The sequence below is a fragment of the Amblyraja radiata genome, chromosome 3 (genome assembly GCF_010909765.2).
Source record: "Amblyraja radiata isolate CabotCenter1 chromosome 3, sAmbRad1.1.pri, whole genome shotgun sequence".
Classification (NCBI taxonomy): Eukaryota; Metazoa; Chordata; class Chondrichthyes; order Rajiformes; family Rajidae; genus Amblyraja; species Amblyraja radiata.
In genome coordinates this window covers 43,636,268-43,651,460 of record NC_045958.1, presented here as the reverse complement: position 1 = coordinate 43,651,460, position 15,193 = coordinate 43,636,268, and the positions used below count along the sequence as shown (strand labels likewise).

Below are 15,193 nucleotides of genomic sequence, written 5' to 3'. Positions count from 1 at the left end.
GGTCAGGCAGCATCTCTGGAGAACATGGATAGGTGACGTTTTGGGTGCAACCTTTATTTAGATACACCCATTTATAATTGCACTTATAGCGGGAATGTCCATGTAGTCCTTCTCAAAGTTATTCTCACATCACTACTTGATAGGGATCTCTAGGATTTACATACGACAAAGATGAAGGAAAAGCAATATTTCCTTGTTAAGAGAATGAGAGTGATATGCTTCGGTGTCTACTGGCCTTCCCACTTGATGAAGGAAGTCACAGGTTTGGGAGGTGATGTTAGAGGTGCCATGACAAACAACTGCAGTGTATTTTGTAAATGGTAAGCACCACATCCATAGTGTAGTGGTGGTGAAAAAAGTATTAACAATAGTCAGCATAAAACATATAGTTACCTTTAATAATTCTTCTGAAAGAGATTTCACTGTAGCTTCCAGCTTTCCCATTTGCAGTTGCTTTTGCTCCATGTTCTCTTCTAGATTTTTCTGAAAATGAAAGAATCAATTTCTGTAGCAATGCAATTTCTCAAAGTTCTGCAAGCTTCTGCAAGCCTTTTCAAAACTCATACAAACATTTTAACAGCATAGTACTACAATAAAAATGCCGAGCTAAAAATACAAAGGACAAAAGGACTTTTATTGTCACATACACCAATTGGTGCAGTGAAATTTGAGTTGCCATGCAGCACACAAATAAGATAAACACAACACATTAGAATTTGATATAAAACATAAAAAACACCCCCCTACAGCGGAATCAACGTTTCTCACTGTGAGGAAAGGCGCCAAAGTTCAGTCCTCTTCCTCTGTTCACCCGTGGTCGGGGCCTATTGAGGCCTCTGCAGTTACCGCTACGGGCTCGATGTTTTAGGCCCTCGAACGGAAGAACACTCTCAGCAGCCCAGAACCTCCAAATCGGCCGCTTCCTGCCGGAGACCGCGGCTTCCGAAGTCCACAGGCCGAGCTGGGCAGAGATTCAACGCTGGCGATCTCGGCAAGAGATCTCAGGGCTCCGCGATGTTCAAGTCAGTGCCGCCCGCGGCTGGAAAGTCAGCGCCGCCAGCGGCTGGAAGCTCCGCAGGCCACAGCTCCACGGTGTTCAAAGTCGGCAGTCCCAGCATTCCGGAGCTCCAACACGGCGACCCCGGTAAGGCATCGCTCGCTCCGTGGTCCAATCCAGTGCTGCGCCACCGTTGCTGAAGCTGAGGCTCTAGCCGGTCTCCAGCAGGAAAGGCTGCGCCAATCCAGGTGGTAGGCCGCGTGGAGGGGGGGCGAAGATGCGGCTCGGAGAATAGTTGCATCCTCGAAAACAGTTTCCCCCTTCCCCCCCCTCCTCCCACATGAAAAAGACTAAAAGACCTCCAAAGACAAACTTTAAAACAGACTAAAAATAACAAAAATAATGAAATGACAGACAGCTGCAGGTTAGGCAGCCACACTCGATGGCACCACCACTAGCACACAAATAGCACAACATTAAAAGTTCAATTTTATGAAATCAGCAAAATACAAAAGTGGTATCAACATTTCGACTGACATGCCAACATCCATCTCATAATGAAAACTAGATATTTATCCCCAGATTCCAGAATAGATTATGGATTGTGAAGGTACTTGGCCACAACTGTTCAGAAATATAAAACTAAAAAGATAAACAGGTGGTGCTGGAATAAAGTAAAATGTTCTTTGAAAGAGTTGACACAATCATTGGGCTAAATTCTCTCCAATACGCTGTTCTATTCTACAATGAAAACTAACAGAGCAGTTGACATAATGTGTAGCTGTGCTTTGGCATTTTGAGGTTAAGGTAAAATTAACGTCATTTCAAGCCTATTTGCTTTTGCTGAAATTGTCAATTAAAATGAAAAATAAAACATTTTCATCTGTATAGGCAAGTTCTTAAAGTTAAGTTTAAGAAACTCGGATTCCTTAAATTAACTGATTATGAGATATAAAAATGAGGGGATATCTGGAGCATGTTTTGCTCTATTGTCCATTATGTTTAGTTTATTCCTCTTATTCAATGTCGATAGGGTTGGAACAATTCTGCAGGTGAATCAGCCCGCAATGGGAATCCTCTGACACCTCATCCAATGTCAATTTTTCACCAGACGATCAGGTCAGTGAATAACATTTAGCTACAGGAAGTAACACCAAGCAATCTCAACTTCTTCTTGCCTATATACATGTACCAATTTTCCAATTGAAAAAACTGACATTTGATGAAAAGTAGAAACCTAATGTTCCTATTCCTGTGGCCAACAATGGGATTCAACTGGTATTCCAACTGTGATTGTACAATTTCATTAGAAATTAATATCCAAGCTTGGAAATGACAGGAATGTATGGCATTCCCTTACAATCTCCTTTAACCAGGTCACTGGAGAAGCACAATTACAATGCATTGTGCAAATATTGAAATAATTCATGTTCATCCCTTACATAAAAATCAATCAATCAATCAATCAGATTTATTCGTCACATACACAATAAAGTGCAGTGAAAATGGTCAGGTTAAGCAGTGCCCTGTCAACTTCAAAATATTTCTGATCTTTGGTGTACAAGCCGTACATTGCAGATGAGCAATCCCATAAGGCATTTAAGCAATTTTTTGAATATTTTATCTTCAGGTAATTTGTGCACAAGCATCAAAAGGTAATACAGGATCCAAAAGAACTGCGTATCAGGCAATATGTTTCACTACAATTGAATTATGCAATTCTGCTTGATTAAACAACTGTAAATATGAGATTTTTAAATAATACCTTGTGCTCCTGAATACTTTCAAAGATTTCTGTTGTTTTTGTAACTACTTGCTCTTTATCCTTGACTTCCTGTTCCAGGACTGCAGTTCTTGTTCGCAGCTGATTCAGTAGTTTCTCCTTTTCGTGGCACTCTGCATCCAGTGTGGTGTTTTCTCGCCTCAGTGAAATTATTTCCTGTTTGGATCTTTGACATTCCTAAATACCGCAGAAAAGACATAAAATGAAGTTCTTATTTTAAACAGAAATCTATATGAAAATGTAACATTTAATTCAATATAGACTAGGATCAAATTTGAATGTTTTTTCATTAATATGGCGGTGTTACAAAGCAGCCTTATAGACGACGTACGTTAGTTCATAACTAAATGGTTTTGGTTGGCAACTTGTTTTAATTAAGCAATTTAAATTTTTTAAGATGTGCTTGCATTAAAAACTTTTAGAATTAAGACTTAAAACTATTGAAAAAAGCTTGGCCAACCTCTTCCACGACGCATAATTTGGATTTCGTCTCTCGGATTGTAGATTCCGATTTGTATTTCCGTTCAATAAGATCCTTGTTGATGGTTTCTATTTCAGCTATCCTTCTTTCAAGATGCTGTACCGTTTGACTATGTGCTGCCTCTGTTTCTTTTTTTTGCTGTTCCCATTGTTGCTGGTAATGTGTTTGAGCCTAGAAATTTGGATAATAAAGCAAGCATCAATAAAGGACTGAAGTACAGAGAGAATAATGTCTACTTTCACTAACACACAATCCAAATATATCCTGTAGGAGAAAAAACATATACCAGTAATTATATAAAGGTAAGATTGAATGAAGAAATGATAAAGAGAACTTAATCAGCTGAAGGTTCATGTAACAGTCTATTCCCTCTCTATTAAGTTATTCCAGAGACTTGCCATAACCTAATTATAGACAATAGGTGCAGGAGTAGGCCAAATATCTAGGCTCAAACACATTACCTTCGAGCCAGCACTGCCATTCAATGTGATCATGGCGGATCATCCACAATCAATACCCTGTTCCTGCCTTCTCCCCATATCCCCTGACTTCGCTATCTTTAAGAGCCCTATCTAGCTCTCTCTTGAAAGTAACCACAGAACCGGCCTCCACCGCCCTCTGAGGCGGAGAATTTCACAGACTCACAACGCTGTGTGTGAAAGAGTGTTTCCTCATCTCAGTTCTAAATGGCTTACCCCTTATTCTTAAACTGTGGCCCCTGGTTCTGGACTCCCCCAACATCAGGAACATGTTTCCTGCCTCTAGCATGTCCAAACCCTTAATAATCTTATATGTTTCAATAAGATCCTCTCATCATTCTAAATTCCAGAGTATACAAGCCCAGCCGCTCCATTCTCTCAGCATATGACAGTCTCGCCAACCCGGGAATTAACCTTGTGAACCTACGTTGCGCTCCCTCAATAGCAAGAATGTCCTTCCTCCAATTTGGAGACCAAAACTGCACACAATTATGGCTGCTCCTTACCAATTGATCACCCGTAGCTTTGTACTGATACTCCTTGATCCTAATTCTAATCAAAAATAACTATTAACTTGTGGAAGCCTTGGGAATATAAACCATTACCTGCTAAGCATTGTAACATGGAAGCATCTTACCATGTATTCAGGATTTTAAAAAGTGATTTGTATAGCATTTTTTTGCATCAGATTCAAATTTAGTCTAACTGCAATCCTGTACAAACAAAATGCAAGGGCAAATATTTTGCATGGAATATCATATGAACACCTCCATAACTATTATTGTACAGCTATCATCTTTCAAGAAAACATTATGATTACATACTGTCACTTTCGAAAAAATAGTTGCGTTTTGGGGGCTTACTGTTACACTGTCTGCGAGAAATGACAGAATCTGCATAACATTTTCAAATCTGAAAGACTATTAATCTGTTGATGCCCACAGAAAAAATTCTAGGAAAGCAAGCAGTGAAGCCGAGATTCACCCATTCTTTTTATGGAAGCACGTTACTTACTAAGCGCTAGCAATTCATAGTCATTCATTCGGCAGTGTTTTGGCTAGCATAGGCAATTTTGAATATGTATTGAATTGTTTTCTTAACGAAACATCCATCCAAGACCTTGTGTTGCTCATTATATTCACGTTTGTTCTCCAATAATTAATTCATGCATCTCCTCACCTGTAAAGCTTTCTCCCTTTCCGTAGTAACTTCTTGACTGTGTTTGTTTGCTATAAAGTTGGTATGTGTTGTCCATTCATTACGTAATCTGTCCAGTTCCTTACTCTTTTCTGCTAAGGTCTAAACATAAAAATTAAGCAGGAAGTGGTGTTAGCCAGTTACGATTTATGTATGTCTTTTAAAGACACATGAGCTGATGAAAATGTAATCACATTTTCACTTTTGGCAATGATGAATCATCAGATGCTGTAACTCATCTGGGACAAAAATTGACAGGAATTGAGAAAAGCTTTTAATACAAGAGGCAAAAGGGTAGAGTATTAATGGTGTGAATATACAGAACAGATCCTTACTTATTTTTATGAACTTCATGACAACTGAGGAGCCAAAAATGTAATCTTGTGGCAGACTGAATATTAAGATTCAAGATACATTTAATTGTCACATGTGCCAGATGGCACAGTGAAATGAAATTCCCATACAGCCATACAATAAAAATAAAGAACACAACACACTATAGAATTTAACATAAAACATCCCCACACACCAGAATCAAAGTTTCCCACTGTGTGGGAAGGCACCAAAGTCAGTCTCTTCCTCCACTGTTCCCCGTGGTCAGGGCCTCCCCGTGCCCTCCGCAGTTGCAGCTACGGGCGGCCCGATGTCCAGGACCGCTCGCCGGGGTGATACGTCCGACGTCGGGGCTGCGGAACGTCCTCAGCGGCGTGGACACCGAGTCGGCCCCCTCCTACCGGAGTCGGCGGCTTCCAAAGTCCGCAGGCCGCGCCGGGTGGAGACTGCCGCTGTAGGCCCTCTGCAAGGCGCCCCAGGACTCCACGATGTTGTTCAGCGCCGCCCGCGTTGGAAGCTCTCCGCACCAGAGCTCCGCGATGTTGGAGCAGCGGCCCAACGCTCCGGAGCTCCAAACGGCGACCCAGGTAGGCATCGTCCGCTCCGCGGTGACTCCAGCGCTGCGCCGCCGCTGTAGCAGCCCTGGTCCGGTTCCCGGTCCCCGGCAGGAAAGGCCGCTCCGATCCAGCTGGTAGGCCGCGAGGTGGGGGACGAGGACGCGACTCGGAGAAATAGTCGCGTCCCCGCCAGGAAGAGACTGGGAGACGGTTTGCCCCTTACCCTGCCCCCCTCCCCCACATAGAAAAGTTAAAGTTCCCCCCCAAAACAGACATTGGACTAACTGAAAATTTAAAAAAAGATAGAAATGACAGACAGGCTGTAGGCAGAGGCTGCTGCCAGTGCAGCGCCCCTAGAGGATATTAAAGCACCATAATGGTAAAGACATTGTGTTTAATCCTCAAGTCAAACAATTCAGATAAGCTAGGAATACATTAAGTAAACATATAATTTCTGATGCACAGTGATGTACCGTCATGTTTCAATTCTTGCTGCCATGATGCAAATACAATTAAAGATTTTCTATTTACAAACCTGTTGAGTAATGCTTAATCTTTTTGTTAAATCTTCCTCAGTTCTACGTAGCCTTTCCTGTAGTGAACTATTTTCCATCTGAAAGGAAACATTTAAATTAGCTGTATTCTGTCTATTTAGAATAATTTCTTCATTGCAAGGTATCAAGTTAATGGTATTATTCACAGCCTGATATTTTAAATATCACTTAACGCTCAATAAAAAGTTCTATTTCAGGTTAAGCTATAGATTAAAATAGACGCCTGAATTAAGCAATCTTGCATGCAGATCTTTAATATTTATTCAGCAGGATACTTCACTTAAAGTGAGCCATTATCTACAAAGGCACAGAAATTAAATAACAAATCTGCATCGTCAGATTATTGTACCACTTTTTTGAAAAGATGCATTCTTGCAGCAAATAACCCGTATAAATTTGAGAATAATAATGTTCTCGTAAATCATTGTAAAAACTAACCTTCACATTTTGAAGGCAGACTGCTAAATATTTCTTGATCTCATTGTCATTTCCTGGAAGCAGCTTTAAGGAGAGGTGTGTGAGGTGTTTGAATGGATTAGTTTCTATTATATTTAAGCTTGCAGGCATGTGATCCAATGCTGGAGACTGAGTTATTAACTGAAGCATAAACCTATTGGGGGAAGAGGGGAAACAGATGGAAGAAAGTTAAAACCGTAATAACAAACATTTCTTTAGAATGTTTCTTTACTCAATGTCTAAACAATCGTCTGTGCAAGCTAGCCATGAAAACACAAGGGAAATTAGCAACTAATCAAGTCACAATGCCACTTTCAAGGAACTATGTACCTGCATTCCTACATCCATCTGCTCTACATCACTTTCCAGAGCCCTGCCATTCACTGAGTTGGTAGACTAAAAAAGCTGGAGTAACTCAGCGGGACAGACAGCATTTCTGGAGAGAAGGAATGGATGGCGTTTCAGGTTGAGACCCTTCTTCAGACTAGTTAGGAAAAAGGGGAATAAGAGATGTAGAGATAAAGAACAATGAATGAAAGATATGCGAAAAGTATCTGTCATTCATTGTTTTTTATCTCTCTACATCATCATCAAATCTCTTGTTACCCTTTTCCCAAACTAGTCTGAAGAAGGGTCTCGACCAGAAATGTCACCTATTCCTTTTCTCCAGAGATGCAGCTTGTCCCGGCTGAGTTACTCCAGCTTTTTGTGTCTATCTTCATTTTAAACCAGCATCTGCAGTTCCTTTCTACACATATCAGAAAGCCCATACATGTAGTTCCGCTGTAACTCGATAGTTGCGTTCCTAATGGGCCTGTCCCACTTTGGCGTTTTTTTGAGCGACAACAGGCGACTGCTGCAAAATTTTCAACATGTTGAAAAATTCTCGCCGACAGTGGCGACAATTTTTGCTGTTGTAGGTGAATTTCATTAAAACTAGTCTCTGGCAGTCGCCTAAAGAGTCGCCTAAGTGGGACAGGCCCATAAAAAAAATCTCAAGTTATAGAAAATAAAATTGTAAAGACAATTGTGTCAATGAGAAAAAAAGGTGGAACGATTGTTTGTCAATTTCCCAAGTAACTTTCTAAAGTGGACTCGGGCTGGCTGCGTTCTTAAGAGACAATGATATCTGATCAACATTGCATGATAACACATTTGACCCACAAAATACAAATAGTGTTCCCTAATTCAGTCATGCTATATCCAATTTGCACCATATATGAAAACATGTGTTATAGCTGAATTACCTGTCTGTTAGTGGAAGGCTAAAAAGATGGCTTTGAATTCACTTGCATAAAATATGAACACTGAATTTAACTTGCATTTCTGCACGTTTAGTTTTCTATTGCTTGCAGCATCCACAACCCTGAAGATATTTCTTGATTAAACTATCACAATTAAATCTCCTACAATGATCTGTTCTGAGGATTTCCAACCTGCAAAGTCACCTCATCAACATCCATCAAAATCCAGCGCAGTCTGGAAATTCCATGCTCTAATGTCCTTGTATATTCTAACTATAGATTCTAGCTGATGTCTGGAGATGTTGCCGAGCAAAATAGAAAGGGAGCCTATACTTAAAATCCAACGCTGGTCATTTGAAGAAACAAGGAACCACCTGCTGGTTTACAAAAAAAGAGAAAGTTCTGGAGTGACTCAGCAGGTCAGGCAGCATCTCTGGAGAACGTGGATAGTGACTTTAAAGGGTCGGGAAAGAAGTGTCCTCATTTGAAACGTCACCTATCCATGTTCTCCAGAGATGCTGCCTGACCAACTAAGCTACTCCAGCACTTTGTCCTTTTTAAGTTTTCATTTGTATCCATGTATCCTTCCAAGTACATAGGTAGAAAAATGAATGGCACACATCTGAAAAAACATCTAGTAACTCTGTTCCACCACACACTCTTTGTCCCCCTCACTCCAACTAAAAACGAATAAAGATCCTACAATGTAATCAATAACTTAAACACGAACCACAGAGGTGTAAATCTAGACTAGAGACATTAGGATGAATGACATAACTGAAGTAGATCAATGTGCACTATCCACGTTTGTAAGTTCCATCAGAAAAGACCGTTACTCAAAACAATGAATCTCTATTGATTTGAAGGTTGTACAGGCTTCACTATTTTACAAGACTGTCTGTACAGGAGAAGACACTTAATCCTTGGAAAGATTTCAAAACAAAATACTCACTTATGCTAAACAATAGCAGTCAAACACTAACTCACCTTGGAACATCTTTGCTTTGTTCCTGGATACATTGATCCAAAAGCTCAATGAACCGCTGAGGAAATGCAGAAAATTCTACAAGCAGCCCTTGCTGATTCTTTAAACTGTAAAATGAAATTGGTATATTAACATAACATGGTATGGTATTTAAAGCACAAAAGCAATCTAAATGGCCTAAAACTGGGTTCCAAAGGGCTGTCTTTTCACCTTGTGTAATCTTAACCATCAGCATTACAGGTCATGCCCCCCCCCCCACATTCTCATTAACTTGAGAGCTTCTGCCATATGTCTCAATTACTTAATGCAGTTTTGAATACTACAGTCTACTCAATGAGTAGAGAGGTTTTCCCCTCAACTTTTTAAGCAAATATATTGGTGTCACTTATAAAAGCTATCTTTATAAAACACATCGCATATACCTTACAGGATGACCCCAAAAACGTTAAGGCCAACAATATATCTGAAATGCAGTCCATCAAAATGCAGTTCCTACAAATAGGAATGTGTTAATGACAATACCATATGATTTCGGTTATTCCGTACAAGGGACAAATTCTGGCTATAACACTAGGGATGTCCTCTGTTCTTTAATAAAATCTTAACACACCCATCTGCATCACCTGTTATTTTACGTTTAAATTTTAATCCGTGCACACTGGTGACAAGGCAAGCTCTTATTGTCTTTTAGAAAGTCGTAACCAACCTTCATGAACTGCTGTGATTCTTTTGATGAAGGATGCTAGTGGGAAGGGAATCTCAGGGTTAAGTCTTAGTAACAATAAAGCTGCCGTGCTACATTTCAAAATTAGGTTGGCATGCCACTTGGAGGGAAACATGCAGGCAGTGTTTAATTGCTCAAATGAAAACTAGATCTCCAACTATGTTATGCACTGGAAGAAAAACAGCCTAGTTCAGCCAACGCACTAGAGAATTGTTAGTGATGCTGTTTTTCAGATGAGTTATTAAAGACTGCCTGCATGTTTTTCTTCAAACGGTACACCATCCTTACCTTAAACAATTGCTATTTAGTGAAATCAAGTTTGCTAACAGCTTCAAGACCCTTCTCTCAGATGTAAAATATTAACTTGGTGTTGCACAGATGCTGCCTGACCTGCTGAGTGTTTCCACCATTTTCTGTTCCGATTTCAGATTTTCAACACAGAATTTTTGATTCCCATCTGCTATTCCCATTCTGTCCAACCAATAGTAAGCTTCATGTTCATTTGAAAGTTACTATGAGCATTACACCAAAGGACAACTGACTACGCCACCATAAGATTCTTTGATGGGAGTTCAATAAGTGTGCATGCAATTGTTGAGACTTACGATGGGGAATTTACCTGAAGATCAAGTGCATGGGAAATGCTTCTTTATTCATTTCAATGAGATGCAAAGTATTAATTATAATTTTAGGCACTTTTGATTTCTTCGAACTTTAGTTATCTAACCCTCTCTAGTTTTCACAGCTTTATCTATTTATTTATTCTTGAGTGTCAGAAACATTCAGCCGTTGACAGCATGGTTATGTGGAGGGTGTGACTAAGCTGACTATTAACATCTACCTCTTGTGAGCAGGGCTTTATTTGCACCCACCCACGCCCACAATATCCCATTACAGCGTAGAAGGCAATGGCTCCACCCAGAACCTTGTGGTCGTACAGACCCAGACCCAGAACCTTGCTGTGAGGAAACAGGCTGGCTTTCCCCCATGTTCTCAAGACCTTGCAGTTTTGATCTTCCAGTTAAACTATTATTGTATTTCTTCATTGAGGATGCAAAACAACTTCCTGGAAATAGAGCAATACAACAAGTCTAGAGTGAATTAACTGAAAGTTACATCAGCGGAATTAAAAACAATTGGAAAAATTAAAAGGATTGGAAGGTAATAAATTGTATTAAAAATGTGCATTCCAAGATTTTAAAAGGAGTGCCTATGGTGATATTGGATATTCTGGCTGTCATCTTTCAAAATCTCACCGATTCTGGAATGGTTCCCAGAAATCAGAAAGTAGCAAACATCACCATACTACTTGAGGAGGAAAAAGAAAGAAATAAACTACAGGCCAACAATTTGGACTCCTGGCACAAAATGCTATAACAAATCAGCACAGTGGGCAACTGGGGTTTCGGTGCATGAAAGGAATCAAGCAAAGCAAGATTAACACAAAATCAGCCATGTTCTTATTAAATGGTGATCTGGTGCGTAGTACCAAATACCCTACTTCTCATATCTTGTTCTAAAACATGAACAATTAAAAAAACAAATAATAGTAAAAACAATCAATTAAGCCCTTATTACTTATACCACCATACATTTAACATTAAGTTCTTTCACACAATAGCTCATAAAGAAACACAAACCCTACAATTGCACCTATTATATAACTATTATACCAGTGTCAGTCATATTATTAAACCATAAATATTAACTTGAAATGTATGAAACGTCTAAAGGCATCCATACTTTGATTAGCCATGGATCAGTAGTGGCTTTCCATTTCAAAAGAGAACACCAATTACAGTTTACATTTGATGCCCAACAAAGTATTCTAGGTATTTCCAAATCAACAAAAGAAATCTCAACTGAACAGTAATTAACATTAAATTGTGTGAATAACAAAGAATGTATGAGTGCAAGTGTAACTGACTGCTCATATTAAAAACAGGAAGTAAACACTGAACATGCAATGTGAACTAACTGCATAACGTTTAAAAATACTGTACTGCTCCAGCTTAAAAACTGCAAAACCTGTGGCATTATACAATAAATAAGCTTTGCACAAGAATATGAGAATCTGCAAGTGGCATGGTGCACAATCTTCATTACAAAGAATTTAAGGAATCTTTTGGAAATATTTGGGCGTATAAGAATCAAACAGGTATCAGGCAATGCCAGGTTCATGCAGTGGCCACTGGATAATTAGAACTGCTTATTATTCATTTCTCCTCTTCAGTTGGCTTCTTCACATGGCATTTCAGCTGATAAAGAGGGTATGTGCATTTGCAACTGCCACTTTAATACCTCTATTATTCCATCATAATTTTAAATCATTAAATAATTGGAACAAACAATTACTAAAATTCCTTCAGTAATAATAGATTTTTGCTACATCTTGATTATTTCCTTGTTAAAACTTCAGAATAGTAGATAAAACAATTACAAGCAACAAACACACAGCAAAACTTGGAGAAACTGCAATTTTGGGTTAAATGTATAACTTTTCCATCACAAACAAGGCAACCCGTAATAGAAAAACATCAAATATCAGTGTTCTAATACACCCACCTTTGAAAATCATCTTCACTAATTGTAAGGTTATACAAGAAGAAGGGATCTGTGTCATCAGTCAAACGGACGATTAAATCCTAATGAAAGGTATTGAAATTATTATTTTTTAAAATATATTTAAAAAATAATATAACATTGTTCCTAAAATGTAATAATAATGAAGCAGATAAACATGATACAAGACTTTAAGCTGCACGCTGATGTATTCCAAATGGATCATTCTCCTCTAAACCATTTCACTCTTCCTTCTCCACTAACCACTTCTCACAACACTTTTCCATGTACAGAACCTCTCCATCTTATGAAAGCTTATTAAAGCTTGATCTAGATTTAGTCCGTACACACAAATGAGTGATTGGGATACTGGCAGGAGGGATTTTCCCACAACATCTTCTGACGTATGGGAACTCGGTTTGTAGCTGCATTTCTGACTTGCAAATTGTTTGGGTTATAAACAGTTCTCAGAAACTGAATCGTGCCATATACTGGGAAGGACCTGTAACTGTGACAAATGCAGCAACAACCTTCGAATGAGCAACAAAGTTTGTCACTTCTCCATCTCAAATGCACTGACCTGTCTTCAACCTTCTATATTGCTTCAATGATGCCTAGCACAAGTTGAAGAACAAAAACACATCTGCTGTCAATGCACATTGCAACCATCAGGACTGAACCTCAGAGTTTAACAGTTTCTGGTAAATCTCCCTACACCTACCCACACCCACTCCCCTCCATTTATGTGACTATCTTTGCTTAAGTTTGTTTCTATATCGACCACTGTTTTTTCCTTGTAATTAACTTGACAACTTTGGCCTGCACACATCAGATATCCCATGTTTACTCCACCTTTCCCTCTCTGCACCTTTAGACCTGCTTATTTCCTCATTTTTCCGGTTCCGGTAAAGAGTCCGTGAAGCTGATCTTGCATGAAGTTGAGTGCTTCCAGTTTTTATAATGTTATTGCTGGAGCTGGACATTGATAATTAAGTGGAATAAAACATATTTAACCATGCCTGAAACACTGCTTTTAGGCAGCCCGTAGCTGCTTATCAGTTTCCTTAACCCCAGCACATCCCAAAAATTAATCAGGCAATCAGTAGATATGATTAAAAGCTCAGTAGATATGATTAACCTGTTTGCTTTTGTTTTAAAGATTACCAGTGAGTTTGAATTACTTTAATTCATTACCTACAAGATCTTTTATTTCCTTTATGATAGTAAGGAAGCGCACAGAACAAGTAGATGCAATAAAAAGGAACTGCGGATGCTGGTTTATACCAAAGATGGACACAAAATGCTGGAGTAACTCAGCAGGTCAGGCAGTATCTCTGGAGAAAATAGACAGGTGAAGTTTTGGGTCACGACCCTTCTTCACAACAAGTTGATGGCCTGGTTAAAATGTGTATTTTGTGGATGGTAAAGAAATTACCCATTTAAAACCTCAGGTACACTCCAGTTTCAGAGCTGCATCGGAGTAGCTTGGCTAAAAAGATAGCTAGACCTGATTATCCTTTAGCAGTACAGCAAGGATGTTTTCATAGCCATTATAAATATATTGGCACCTACACCGCCATCCTGTTTCACTCTCTAATATTAATTAATTAAAATACTTAAATCCATTAATAGCATTGCAGCAACCCCCTCTATCAATGATCGCCATCTGCACTGCAATGCCACTCCTTGGGATACCAATCCACTGCTCACCATTCCTTTCCCACTCTTCCCTCCCATAATAAGTGCTCAGTTCTGCTGACTTGACTTTTTGCATCTTCTATCCCGATGCCTTCTCCAGCAGGGTGAGTAATACAAAGTAATCATGCTCTCAGCCACCCAGACCACAAGGAAATTATTTTCTTGCATTAATTCACAACCCACCCCACCATCTCCTCATCCCCGACTTTCAAACCGTTTTCTCTAATCATGCTTTTCATAATACATTTATGCCAATTTGTACATATTGAAATGTTTTCTATATTAAAAGTTGCTATATAAAGGCTGATTGCATGCAAATTGGACATCAAAGCAAAATGGCAGTGAAGACAAAATTTGGTTTAAAAAGAAATTTAAGGGCAAAAATTATTAGTTTGCTGTACCTTCTTGTGAACTGCATTGGAACTGCATTGCCATCCTACTGTCAGGCGAACATTTTCTCTCCTGTAATAAAAGGCAAACAGATTAATACCAGTTAAGTGTAAAAAAAACGACTTGTAATTATACAAACTGTCAACATTATTTTGTGTGTATATTTGTGTCAGCAAATTGTTTCCACTTTAAATGTATGTAACTTGGTAAGATCACTCATACAGAAGAATGTTATAAAGTTATTTGCAGAACTTCTATAATGAGAACAATAATCTTGCCAACGGATCCCTCAATGTTAAATCCTGTACAACAAGCCAAAATATGATTGCCTAGTTTAAGCAGTGCAAGTGCCTATTTGATATCAGTAGTCCTGTTTAATTGCTCCCATTTTAAACATATTGATGAACTGCACCCAAGTCTTACTCCCCTGAGCTTCTTCTCAATTCTCCCATACACCTACTTTGAGCTTGATATGCTTAGATTTCGATTCCAGTTTCAGCTCTTCTGTTCGTGAATAACGTTTACTAGTGTTACTTTTTTCTTGGTTCATGCACTATTCCACCCGTGTCTTGGGAAACGCTCTAAAAGTTAATAAAACTTCAAAGTAAGCTCAGAAAGGGAAATGTGGTGTCAGTGAGAATAAGGCCAACCACCAAGACACTGAAAATGTTGAAAATGCAGGAGTGGCAGAGATCAAATATGAAAAATGTAACCAGGAAAAGTGAAATGCGAAGAAATAGAGCAAGAGAGAAG

General features: G+C 39.1%; 1 protein-coding gene across 2 annotated transcripts in view; it reads right to left on the bottom strand.

Annotated features, from left to right (window-relative positions):
- The window catches only part of sass6 (SAS-6 centriolar assembly protein), a 45,331-nt gene that overhangs the window by 9,270 nt on the left and 20,868 nt on the right, over positions 1-15,193 (bottom strand). For both annotated transcript variants that reach the window (XM_033017717.1, XM_033017718.1), the window contains exons 2-10: positions 14,452-14,512; positions 12,356-12,435; positions 9,069-9,173; positions 6,820-6,991; positions 6,363-6,440; positions 4,920-5,039; positions 3,241-3,432; positions 2,763-2,957; positions 394-483 (exon numbers count right to left, since the gene is read on the bottom strand). In XM_033017717.1, the coding sequence (XP_032873608.1) occupies positions 394-483; positions 2,763-2,957; positions 3,241-3,432; positions 4,920-5,039; positions 6,363-6,440; positions 6,820-6,991; positions 9,069-9,173; positions 12,356-12,435; positions 14,452-14,512 (1,093 nt within the window). The remainder of the gene's footprint in view (positions 1-393; positions 484-2,762; positions 2,958-3,240; positions 3,433-4,919; positions 5,040-6,362; positions 6,441-6,819; positions 6,992-9,068; positions 9,174-12,355; positions 12,436-14,451; positions 14,513-15,193) is intronic.